Source organism: Choloepus didactylus, chromosome 17 (genome assembly GCF_015220235.1).
Source record: "Choloepus didactylus isolate mChoDid1 chromosome 17, mChoDid1.pri, whole genome shotgun sequence".
NCBI lineage: Eukaryota > Metazoa > Chordata > Mammalia > Pilosa > Megalonychidae > Choloepus > Choloepus didactylus.
The window spans coordinates 1,885,664-1,899,410 of record NC_051323.1 but is presented as its reverse complement, the minus strand read 5'-3'; the positions used below and the strand labels follow the sequence as shown (position 1 = coordinate 1,899,410).

The 13,747-nt window shown below is 38.2% G+C and overlaps 1 protein-coding gene across 2 annotated transcripts in view; it reads left to right on the top strand.

The window, feature by feature from the left end:
• LOC119512496 (zinc finger protein 596-like) overlaps positions 1 to 13,747 on the top strand; it is a 98,215-nt gene that overhangs the window by 68,311 nt on the left and 16,157 nt on the right. The window contains exons 3-5 of one of the 2 annotated variants that reach the window (XM_037807208.1): positions 1,981 to 2,084; positions 2,978 to 3,051; positions 4,517 to 4,643. The exons of the other annotated variant lie outside the window; for it this stretch is intronic. Coding sequence (XP_037663136.1) covers positions 3,040 to 3,051; positions 4,517 to 4,643 — 139 coding nt within the window. The 5' untranslated portion in view covers positions 1,981 to 2,084; positions 2,978 to 3,039. The remainder of the gene's footprint in view (positions 1 to 1,980; positions 2,085 to 2,977; positions 3,052 to 4,516; positions 4,644 to 13,747) is intronic. 2 annotated transcript variants of the gene reach the window in all.

Here is a 13,747-nt window from a genome sequence, read left to right as displayed (position 1 = left end):
AGGGTCAGCCTGTAACATCAGTATATTCACATTTCTATCAAAAAAAGTTCATCACTTGCCTCAAGAATGTTGTAGTGAACTAGGCCGAAATCTCCTAGGACTATATACAAAATCCATGAAAATGGAGTTATTGATTACCAAAATGCATGCTAATAAAATAATACAGAATATAACTTGTTAAATTTCAGAACAAGTTTAAACAAGAGTTTAAAAAAAGACACAATTACTTAAAAATGAAATGCCTGTACCTAAAATGAAGATGCATTGCTTGATTTTGCTTCTGAAATGTTTCTTTTCTATATCTCAAGGTATGCCTGAAGACTTTCATACTTTTAATTTAAAAGAAATAGTCAAGGCTGGCTGTATCCTATCTGTTTGTTGTGATTGGAAAGTTCTGGTAAAAGATGCATCACAGTATTTTGCATGTGATTAATCCCACTGAATTGTATGCTGGGAAGTGGCTGAGACTGGAAAGTTTATGTTGTATAAATGTTTTCACAATAAAAAAAAAGCTAAATAGATAGTGAAAATTAAATGCAATGCATTATCCTGGGCTGGGTCTAATAAAAAAAAAATAGAGCACATCCTATTCATAAGAAAATAATGAAATTAGATTATTTATGCTGGGACTCTTAATATTTTAAAGTATATAGGATTTTGAAGTTCTTAGAATAGCTGCTAAATCTGAGATGAAGAGATATGGTATGGTCTTTCCTTTGTTCAGTAGTAAAATATGTACACTTAAATACAATGATAATATTTTTCTTTGAATATGTATTTTTATCACAAACATTTTATACTTAGACTACTGTAATGCTCACATCCTTAGAGAATGTTGGTATATTACAAGTCCTCTTATATATGAAGAGCAGTAGGAACCTTCTTCCTGTAGATTATCTAGAGTACTTGCCCAGCAGATCAAAATCCACAAAACAGTGAGTCCTCTGGAAAAGAAAAGATAGCCTTAAGACTTTTAGAAGGAATTAAAGGACATCTGCATGATTTATGTAATTTATGGCAAAGATTATGTTAAAGAAGGCATTCTTGATTAGATGTATCTTTACTGTCATCTGAATTAATAAGGGTATGTCTGCTGGATTATAAGACTGATGACAATAATATCACCTGCATTAAAAGAGAGTCCTCCATGAAAATACTTTTTCTAGAGTGAGAAAGGACTGCCAAGCATCGGAATTTGGTAAAAGTATCTTGAATAAGTCCTAGTTTACTTGCATTTTTGGTCTTTTTGGTCTTTTTTGAATAAGAGAATTTTAAGGGGTAGTCCATATTTATTTTGTACATGATTTGTTAATCAGAATGTAATTGTTGGATTTGACTGCAGCCATTTAGGCCCAGGCCATTTGAAGTCAGGTTAGGTTATAGTAGACATAGAGTTCCTCTGGATTCATAATTCATTAGTACTTTTCACAGAGAAACTTGCCTAAAATCATGAAGGGATAGTTTTATGCAGTTAGAACAGTAAGAGGCATAGACAAATAAACAAGCGAATTATGACAAATTTTATGAGTGACCCAAAGGAAAGGAACTTTGTGTTTAGACTGGCTCCTCATCTTAGTCATGTTCTTTGTGGAGTCATGGACAAGGCAGGACATGAGAAATGTTGTTCTCAGTAAGTTTACATTGAAATGAGGAAGTGTGGATTATGCTAAACTGTAAAAATCAGCTGAGCAAGAGGCCGATGTTTTGGTAGTGGATTCACTTCTATGAAGGTTCTTGTGGTAGGAGAACTTGGGCATGGGGTATAATTGTGTAAGCAAACTGTATGAAAAGGGGATTTTCACAATAGGGTGGAGACTGCTTATTAAAATGAGAGGTGGTATTTCAGGTAAAACCTATAAATCTTAAGGAATTTGAATTGGGGAGACAGAAATAATTCAAACTCTGACTGTGTCTATTTTTAGCCATGTAATTTTCTAAGGTTACTAAAGATTCCTCGACTTCTGTTCATTTGTTAAATAGGTAAAGCAGCCTTAATCAATAGGATTAATTTGAGGATTAAATAAATATAAATCTCCAAGCACATTTAATGCAACCATTGTTTATGTGGACTCAGGTGCAAATGGGTAAGTTAATCTGACTTCTTTTTCTGACAGTATCATCATTTGTCCATGAAATTATTATGTAATTATTAACTGTTTTAGGGGAGAATTTAGAATATCAAAGACCTTTCACATTTATAAATTATGAAATGAAAGAATGTTATAGCTGAAAAGGATTAATGTAGTGTAAGATTTCAGCTGCCACTTTCCTAAAATATCAAATTGAGAAAATGCATTTTCTCCCACATCCTTCGTTCTACATTATATGAGCCTCCTGAACCTGTGTGGATTTTGAGACGTTATGAGTCATGTACGTCTGCTGCTTTTTGACACAGGAGATTTTTAGGACTATATTTGTATAATGGCAACTATCCACTATTCACTCTAAGTGGACCAAGTCCTTGAGTTGATCACCCCATAATAAAATGCATTCTTAAGTTTCTTCCTTACTATCTGAGTCCAGCAGGACGAGATCTAGATCTCAGTATTGAGAGAACTATATTGCTAGACATCTCATGTGGAAGAACTAAGATGATTTAGAGCAAGTACACTCAGAAGAGCAGGTACAAGTTAAAGCAGGAAGGGAATGAGAGTCCAGAGTGCTGGGATGGATGTTTCATAAAACAGGCATATTTATATGTGAAAAATCCAGAGTGGTTTCTATGGATTTGATGACCCAGTGTTTTGGCATCAGGGAAGGAACTGAAAATCTCTGAACACCATGGGTTAATGAATATATAAAACTCAACTTATTTCCACATTCTGATCTGTACATTGAAGGTATTCTCTGGGAGCACATTCATGTTCCTGTTGATTGGGCTGGGGTTACTCTCATGTGAAGGGTTGGGAGTCATGACAGTTGGGTCTGGAAACTGGGGACAAGACCAAAGTCTCATAACTTCTTTCTCCATTCTCAGCTTTGCTATCTGATTGTGAGTGAAAACCCAGAGGGAGACAATTCTCATCTGAGCTTTTGACAATGCAGCCACTGGTGAGTTGGGAGTTTCTTCTTTCTGCTGAAATTACTTATGTGTTGTCAGCAGATGGACACGGATATTCTAAGCTCATTTAGGAGATATTCAGGGATCTGCATTCCAGTTAAGTTTATCCAGTCCTCTGGGATGGTTACAGTTCATCAATAAGTAATCTCCTTTCCAGCACTAATTTGTTCCAGACTTCTAAAGGCTCTGTATTCACTGGAGAACTGAGATTTTTTTCTCATCCAGCCCATGTCCTCATTAGAGAAATAATACACTCATTGATCCTGTTAATGCCTGCTGATGGCTTAGGCATGCAGTGAATAATTCATTTTCCCCCAATTCCTGATTTTTTAAAATATTGATGTTGTATATTTCTACATATAAAAAACTTTTAAAAAGGTAACTAAACTTCTCCTTTTCCTTTTGTCCTCATTCCTCATTTTCCCTTTTTGTAAATAATCTTTATTGAAATTTTGTAAATGAAAGTAATGAAAGGGAGTGTTTCTTTAATTTTGGTGTGCATTCAGGAGGAGAATAGTGGGTAGAGTAAAATTTTTGGCCCTGTGAAAATTTTTGAAGAATTCAAGAGACCATAATGGAAGAAGAGGCTTCTTTTACAGTTGAACATACAGAGGAGGTGAAGATAAAAGACAGGTGAAGAACATGGGTTTTCAAGGTCCCAAGGAAAGTTGAGGTTGGCAGATCTCATACCCCTGGAATGGCCAGATGAGATCATTCTTCAGTGCAGCAGTCTCAGAGGTCTATATTGTGTGCTGCTGAACTGGCTGTACTTGTATGTTATGATGAAAACCTGAGTTATGGAGAGTTGAGCAAGGCAGCACATACTGATCCAAGTTATCCATGATACCTGTTTAGTTCTGCAAAATGCTGTACTTTACTACAAAGTATGGTGCCATTCTAATGAATAATATACCTATATATTATGTTGAGATAGGAAGTACTTTTCACCTAAGCTCATTGGATCTTCCAAAATTTGTAACAGGTTGTGAAAAGATTTCATAGATGAGGGGAATTGAGGTCAGCTGGGGAAATAATGTATCCATAGTTATGATATAAAAATGGCAAATCATGGATACTGGATATTCCTTGCCCTGTGATGAGTCTGTAAATTTACTTGAAATTGGTGGAAGAGGGTGTTTTAGTTATGAATGTGCAAGTGTACATCACCATCTAGAAGTCATAATGACCAGTTTATTAGGAAATGTCCAGGTTATAGTATATCACGTTTTTGAGATTCTTTTATAATGGAGTCTTGAACAATCACTGTGTGTATATGTATGTGTCTGTGTGTGTGAAATACAGGTGATGTTAAGCACTGAGTTTCTGACTTGAAACTCAAATGCAGTTTGTGTTTTCTGTCAATAGTCATCACTTCTGTGCTATTCTCTCAGACCTCCTACTCTGGACATTGGCAGATGGCCCTTTTCTGAACCCTAGTGTCTCTGATATTTTTAGGAGTTAGTGAACTTGAAAGACGTAGTTATAGATTTCACACAGGAAGAGTGGGACCTACTGGACACGTCCAAGAGAAAGCTGTTCAGAGATGTGATGCTGGAGAATATCAGTCATCTGCTCTCTGTGGGTGAGTCTCCCATTCTTATCTATCTAATCCTCCCAAGAAGTATCTAGAAGGGCTTGTCTATATTGTCTTATATTTTATTTTTTACAAGACAAATATATGTTATTTTATAACATGAGAAACTACCTAAAAGAAATTTGTTTCTGTACTTATTACTTATATCTAGTTTTCACCCCTCTAGAATGTAATCTTTGTGAACACAGATTTCACATTTTTCTTTTACTCGGTATACAACACTCAGAGCAGTGCTGGGAATTCAATGAACATTTTCTGAAAGGATAATTAAGTGGATTAAATATGTCCTAAATAATTGTTGTGCTCTAGGGATTCAGTGTGGATTCAGACTATAGTAATAAAAACAAGAGGCATACCCTTTTCCACATAAAACTTATACTATTCCAGGTGAACTGATGTTATTAGAGTCTTTTTTTTTTCAATTTTATTATTTTATTGAGATATAGTCACATACCATACAATCATCCAAAGTGTACAATCAGTTGTTCAAAGTATCATCCTATAGTTGTGCATTCATAACCGTTCAATTTTTGAACATTTTTATTACTCAAAAAAAATAATAATAAAAATAAAAATAAGAATAAAAATAAAAGAGAACACCAAAAACAATCCATCCCCACCATTATTCATTTACTTTTTTGTCTCCATTTTCCTACTCCTCTGTCTACACTGGAAAAAGGAAGTGTGAGCCACAAGTTTCTCTAAAATCACACAGTCAAACTGTATAATCTATATAGTTATACACTCATCTTCAAGAATCAAGCCTACCGGGTTGCAGATCCACAGTTTCAGGTGTTTCCTTCTAGCACTCCAACACACTAAAAACTAAAAAATGATTTCTGAATAATACATAAGAATAATCCCCAGAATGACTTCTTGACTCCATTTGAAATCTCTCAGCCCCCAAAACATTACTTTGTTTCATTTCTCTTCCCCCTGTTAGTCCAGAAGACTTTGTCAGTGCCACAATGCCGGGTCCATACTCATCACCGAAGTCATATGCCATGTTACCAGGGAGAGAACCACCTGCTAAGTTGGCTTAGAGAGAGAGACCACATCTGAGCAACAAAATAAGTTCTCTGGGGGTGACTCTTATGCAAAATTATAAGGAGGCTTAGCCCCTTCTTTGCAGTAACAGGCTTCAAAAGGGCAAGCCCCAAGATCGAGGGCTCAGTCTACTAAATTGGTACTTCCCAGAGTTTGCGAGCATTTAAGGAATTCCCCAGGTGGGTAAATTTAATATTTCCATGTTTTTCCCAAGTCTCTCAAGGGGGCTTTTCAAATACTTTTTTATCCTGTGACAAAATTCCTCTGAGATGTAGCAGGAACTCACACCAACCTGTGAAAACCAGATCTCACTCCCTGTTCAAGGTTCCATTATGGTGGTTGAATAAACTGACTATAAAATTTAAATTAACTAGAGTGCTATAGCAGATAAAGGTTTTCCACCAACTAAACATCTCTACCTTTGGTCATGCACAAAAGTTGAAGTTTTAAAACACTTACCATCCTCTCCCTTTTGGTCTGATACTCCTTAGTGCCAACCAAGGACATTTTGTTCATATCTCTACTTGAACAGCTTCTTTAACGTTTGCTGAAGGGGGTTATATGGACATTCATAGCTACCGAACTCTAGCTCTGAGTCTCAGGCATTGCACAGATACCTGAAGTTCCGTGGATGACCAGGTTATACACAAGAACTCAGGATCTCAGAATCTAGAAATAACCATTACAACTCAGGAATATAGGTAACTGGTGTAAGAGCTTATAATCTAGGAACCATTATACTAAGCCTTCCCCTGATAACCTATGCTCTTAGTTTCAATTCTGAGTTTGTACATTATAGTTAGTCCATATTAGTGAGGTGTTATAATGTCTGTCTTTTCCTTTCTGTCTTATTTCACACAACATACTGTCCTCAAGTTTCATGTACCTAGTTGCATACCTCAGAACTTCATTTCTTCTTGCAGCTGCTCAATATTCCATTGTATATTACACACCACAGTTCACCATTCCATTCATCAGTCGATGTACCCTTAGGCCACCTCCATCCATTGCCAATCATGAATACTGTCATCATAATAACAGTGTGCAAATGTCCATTCATGATCCTGCTTTCAGTTTTTTCAAGTATATACCGAATAATGGGGTTGCAAGACCATATGACAGCCCCATACTTAGCTTCCCATGGGACCACCACACTGCCCTCCAGAGGGCTGTACTATTCTGCTTTCCCACCAGCAGTGATTGGGTACATTACTCTCCACATTTTGTCCACCACTCATATGCCTCTTTTTATATTTTAAACATCCAATCTTAAGTAAAGAATCAGTGGTTCCCAGTATAATCACATAGTTATGAATTCACAACCACAATCTATATCTGGACATTTCCATGTCTTCTGAAAAAATAAAAACAAACAAACAAACAAAAAACCAAAACAGGAAGAGGAGAAAAAAATGAGATATAATCACATAACATGCAATCATTTCAAACTGTAAAATCAGTCCATAGTGTCATCATATAGTTGTACATTCATGAGCACAAACTTTGAACATTTTCAGTACTCCAAAAAATAAAATAAAAAAGAACATCCAAAACATCCCATTCCCCTCTTCATCGTTCATTTACATTTTTAATACAGTTTAACTGAGATATATTCACACAGCCTTACCGTCATCCACAGTGTACAATCAGTTATTCACAGAACCATCTTACATTTGTGAGTTCATCACCAGAATCAATTTCTGAACCTTTTCCTTAGTCCAAAATAAAAATAAAAGCAAAAAAGTACACCCAAAACTTTCCAACCCCTCCATCCCACCCTATTCTTCATTCAGTTTTTGTCCCCATTTTTCCACTCCTCTGTCCATGCACTGGATAAAAGGAGTGCGAGTCACAAGTGTGCAGGCTACTTAGTTATACAATCGTCTTCAAGAATCAAGGTCACTGGGTTGCAGTTTGACAGCTTTAGGTATTTCCCTGTAGCCATTCCAACACTAAAAGCTAAAAAGTGAAATCTATATAGTGCATAAGAATACCCTCCAGAGTGACCTTTCGACTCCATTGGAACCTTATTTTGTTTCATCTCTTTTTCCCCTTTTGGTCAAGGAGGTCCTCTCAATCCCACAGTGCTGTGTCCAGATTCATCTCCAGGAGTCGTTTTCTGGTTTCCAAAGGTATTTGCTCCCCTGGGCATCATGTCCCACATAGGGGGGAGGGTAGTGAGTTCACCTGACCAGTGGGCTTAGAGAGGGGGCCACAACTGAGCAAAAAGAGAGGTGCTCTGGGCAGGAACTCCTAGGCACAATTATAAGTAGGCTTAGCCTCTCTGTTGCAGCAACTAGCCTCATAAGGGAGAGCCCCCAGATTGAGGGCTCAACCCACTAAGTTGGCAGTCCTCAATTTCATGTTAAAATTAGCAATAACCCAGGTGGGTAAGTCCAACATGTCCACATTTCTCCCCAGTTCCTCAGGGGGCCCCACAAAGACACTTTTACTCTCTGCCCATTACCACTCTGGGATGTATCATGATTTCACTCAAGCCTTTACAAACTCATCAAATCCCACCTCCCTTTCACAGCTCCATGCACCTGTGGTGTTCAAACAGACTTCTCGTACAGGTTAAATTATCTAGTGTGCTACAGAAAATATAGATTCTGCACAAAATGAACATCTCCCTGGGTCTCACAGAAGAGTTGTAGTTTTAAAACCCAGTCAATATCGTCCTTTACTCTTGGGCCTGATTTGCCTTAGTCCTAACCATATCTGCTTCATTCATATTTCTACCTGAAGTCTCAACTCTTTTTCAGCTCTTTCAGCAGTTGCCTTATGGGTTAATACTGACATTCATAGCTGCCAAGTTCTAGCTCCAAGTCTTGGATGTCACACAGATACCCAAAGTTCCAGAGATCAGCCAGGTTATACACAAGGAGTACAGCATCTCAGGATTTAGAGATGGCCATTACAACTCAGGAATAGATGTGACTGCTGTAAGAGCTTACAGTCCAGGTACCATTACATTAGGCATTCCCCTGATAAGCTGTGCCCTGAGAATCAGTTCTCAGAGTTTACACATTATCGTTAGTCCATATTAGTGAGCCATTATAGTGTTTGTCCTCTTGTTTCTAGCATGCTGCACTCAAAATGCTGTACTCAAGATCCATTCACCTAGTTGCGTGTCTCACAGCTTCATTCCTTCTTGTAGCCACTTAGTATTCTATTGTATGCATACACCACAGTTCACTTTCTGTTCAGCAGTCATTGTACCCTTAGACGTCCTCCGTCCACTTCAAATCATGTATACTGTTGCCATAAACACCAGTGTGCAAATGTCCATTCATGTCCCTGCTCTCAGATCTTCAAAATATATACCCCATCCTGAGGTTGCAGGAACTTGTGACATCCACGTACCTAGCTTCTTGTGGACCACACTGTCCTCCAGATAGGCTACACCATTCTACTTCCCCACCAACAGTGAATACATACATCTGTCTCTCTACATTCTCTCCAGCACTTGTGTCCCTCCGTTCACTTTTTTCCCTGAAATTTTTGTTTTTAAATAGGACAGTTGCAAATATAATACAAACCCCATACAGAGAACTCCAACAGCCCCCCACCCCCAGATACCCGTATCTACCAATTTTACATTTTGCTACCTTTGCAGTACCTTTCTTTCTCTTTCCTTCCTTCCTCTCTCCCTCACTCCCTCCTTTCCCCCCTTCTTTCAATTATATCTGTTATCTTTCTATCAATTGTCTACCCATTTATCATCTTCTGAACATTTGAGAGCAGGTTGCGTATATCATACTCCTTGAACTCATAACACTTCCATGTACATTTCCTAAGAACAAGGACATTCACTTATGTCATTAACTTAACTGCAGTTAATTCAAGAAAATTAATAGGATATAAAGCTTAAATTCTATATTCCAATTTTACTTATGCCCCCTTTGAGCTTTTCTCCTCCATTCTTAGATCCACTCCAGTATCATATATCACATTGATTGTCATTAACTCTTAATTAACTTTTTTTTTTAATTATCTGTATCTGAAAAAAAAAATTTTTTTAAAGATATACATAAAAAAACATTTCAAACAAACCTTAACAAGGGAGTAAGAAAAAGACAACTAACCTAAAATAACTGCTTTACTTTCAACATGTTCCTACTCTACCCCAAGAAAATAAGCTAATATAGCAACATTTCCATGAACTTGTTCCTACCATACCTATCAGAAATTAATAAACTATAGTCATTCCTGGGCATTCCCAGAATGTTAAATTTACCAACAGTAGCATATCTGTTCTTATTGGGTTATCATTCCCCCTTCGTTAATTGCTCTCTATCGCTAGTTCCCCTACATTCTACATTATAAACCATTTATTTCAGGAGTGTGTTATTTAACCTTCAGGTGTTTGTGAATTTTCTAAGTCTCTGATGGCTGTCAACTTCTAATTGTATTCCACTGTGGTCAGAGAATGTGCTTTGAATAATTTCAATTTTTTAAAATTTATTGATGTTTGTTTTATGTCCCAGCATATGGTCTATTCTGGAGAAACTTCCGTGATCACTAGAGAAGAACGTGTATCCTGGTGATTTGGGATGTGATGTTCTTTATGTCTGTTAAATCAGATTCATTTATCAGATTGTTTAGGTTTTCAGTTTCCTTATTGGTCTTCTGTCTGGTTGATCTGTCTATAGGAGAGAGTGATGTGTTGAAGTCTCCCACAATTATTGTGGAAACATCCATTGCATCCTTCAGTTTTGCCAGTGTTTGTCTCATGTATTTTGTGGCACCATGATTGTGTGCATAAACATTTATGATTGTTATTTCTTCTTGTTGAATTGCCCCTTTTATTAGTATGTAGTGGCCTTCTTTGTCTCTCATAACATGCTTGCATTTAAAGTCTATCTTAGCTGAGATCAATATTGCTACTCCTGCTTTCTTTTGGCTGTAGCTTGCATGAAATCTTTTTTCCATCTTTTCACTTTCAATGTTTTCGTTTCCCTGTGTCTAAGATGAGTCTCTTGTATGCAACATATTCATGGTTCATATTTTTTAATCCATTCTGCCAATCTGTATCTTTTAACTGGGGAGTTTAATCCATTTACATTCAATGTTATTACTGTGAAGGCATTTCTTGGATCAGCCATCCTATCCTTTGGTTTATGTTTTGTCAGATATATGTTTTTCCCTCTCTCTCTTATTGTCCTTTAGTGAACCAATATTGAATATCTTTAGTACTGAACCTTTCTCCATATCTCTATCTCCTTTCTTTGTTTCTCTGTCAGTAGGACTCCCTTTAGTATCTGAAGTAGGGCAGAACTTTTATTAGCAAAATCTCTCAGCATTTGTCTGAAAAATTTAAGCTCTCCCTCAAATTTGAAAGAGAGCTTTCCTGGATAAAGTATTCTTGGTTGGAAATTTTTCTCTCTCAGAATTTTAAGTATGTCATGCCACTGCCTTCTTGCCTCCATGGTGGCCTCTGAATAGTCACTACTTAGTCTTATGTTGTTTCCTTTGTATGTGGTGAATTGCTTTTCTCTTGCTGCTTTCAGAACTTGCTTCTTCTCTTCAGTGTTTGACAGTCTGATCAGAATATGTCTTGGAGTGGGTTTATTTGGATTTATTCTATTTGGAGTTCCGTGGGCATTTATGCTTTGTGTATTTATAGTGTGTAGAAGGTTTGGGAAATTTTCCCCAACAATTTCTTTGAATACACTTTCTAGACCTTTCCTCTTCTCTTCCCCTTCTGGGACACCAATGAGTCTTATATTTGGACGTTTTATCTTATCTATCATATCCCTGAGGTCCATTTTGATTTTTTTGATATTTTTCCCCATTCTTTCTTTTCTTCTTTCATTTTCTATTTTGTCATACTCCAGGTCACTGATTCATTGTTCAGCTTCCACCACTCTTGTTCTATGAGTATCCAGAATCTTTTTAATTTGGTCAACAGTTTCTTCTATTTCCATAAGATCATCTACTTTTTATTTACTCTTCTTTATGCTCTTCTAGGGTCTTCTTCATGTCCTTCATATCCTGTGCTATGCTCTCATTCTTTGTCTTTAATTCTTTGATTAATTGCTCCAAGTACTGTGTCTCCTCTGATCTTTTGATTTGGGTGTTTGGGTTTGGGTTATCCATATCATCTGGTTTTATCTTATGCTTTAAAATTTTCTGTTGTTTTTGGCTTCTTGGCATTTGCTTTACTTGACAGGGTTCTTTTAGGATATGTAGGATTATTCAAAGACGAATCTCTAATTTGTCAGATCTACAGCTTGGTGGCATGCACTTTAACCAGCAGATGGCATCCACGAGTCACCTATTCCCCTCAAGCCAGTTCTCCCCAACTTTGTCTTTGTGGTGTGGGGGGGTCTGATTCTTGTGGGGTCCAATTGGTGCAACAAGTTTGGGTGTGTAATATGCTTCCTAGTTAGGTCGCACGAGACCTCCCACTTCATTCCTCTTTCTACAGGTATTTTTGGCTATTCCAGGCATCCTGCCCTTCAAATAAATTTAGTTACTGGTTTTTCTATTTCTGTGGAGTATATTTTGGAGATTTTAGTTGGTATTGTGTTGAATATATAAATCAGTTTTGGTAGAATTGACGTCTTAACTATATTTTATTCTTCCAATCCATGAAGACAGTATTTCTTCCATTTATTTAGGTCTTCTGTGATTTCTTTTAGCAATTGGTGCTTTCCGTCCTGAATGTGGGGCATGTCTGAGCAGTTAGGGTTGGAGGGCAGCTTTAACAATTGTGCCAGTTTGAATGTATTATGTCCCCCAGAAAAAGCCATATTCTTTGATGTAATCTTGTGTGGGCAGACATTATCAGTGTTGATTAGATTGTAATTCTTTGAGTGTTTCTTTGGAATGCACCCCACCCAGCTGTGGGTGATGACTCTGATTGGATAATTTCCATGGAGGTGTTGCTCTGCCCATTCAGGGTGGGTCTAAGTTGATCAGTGGAGCCATGTAAATGAGCTGACATAACAGAAGGAACTCAGTGCAGCTGTGAGTGATGTTTTGAAGAGGAGCTACAGAGAAGAGGGACACTTTGAAGAAAGCACAGGAGCTGCAGATGAGAGAAAGTTTGAAGACGCCCTTTGAAAGCAGACTCTTGCTCCGGAGAAGCTGAGAGAGGGCAAATACCACAAGTGCAACTGAGAGTGACGTTTTTGAGGAACTGCAGCCTAGAGAGGAACGTCCTGGGAGAAAGCCATTTTGAAACCAGAACTTTGGAGCAGACGCCACATGCCTTCCCAGCTAACAGAGGTTTTCCAGACACTATTGGCCATCCTCCAATGAAGGTACCCCATTGTTGCTGTGTTACCTTGGACACTTTGTGGCCTTAAGACTGTAACTGTGTAACCAAATAACCCCCCTTTTATAAAAGCCAATCCATCTCTGGTGTTTTGCATTCTGGCAGCATTAGCAAACTAGAACAACAATCAAACCTCCAAGATGTTCCTGGAGATTTAAGGCTTTTGCAAGAACCTAAACCTTCCTTTCAGTTTCACCACAGATTGTCTCTGCTACTGACCCACAAGTCTTTGGTATTGGTGTATGGTCCCTGGAATTTCTGAGTAGGTCCCTCTTCCAAGGCGTGCACTTCTAGGGCCTCTGCTGAGGGAAGATTGTGCTGCGTCACAAATGCACGCCATCCCTCAAGGGAAGTTCTGGGCCGCTGGGCCATGTAGGGGCGTTCCCAGCCTGCTGAAAGGATGGCTGAATAAGCGTGTTAATTTCCCCCTTTTTACACAACTCTGCCTTCCCAGCTGTGGGACAATTACCTGCGGGTGCACGAAAGGCTATTGTCCATGCCTGATATTGTGGCGTCTAGGTGTGTTGCTGGAAACACTTCATGTCACACTGGTGTTTTGGCGCGGCTCTGGGCTGTGGCTCCAGTGTTGGGCAGGAGCATTCCCAGCTCACCAGGAAGATGGCTGCAAGGGGCGTGGTTATTTTCCCCTTTTGGCTAACCTCTGCCTTCCTCCCACCAAGACAATTAGCAGCAGTTGTGCGAAAGGCTATTCCACGCCAGATATTGAGGCGTTCGCACAGCCTGTTCCTGCTGCACTTCA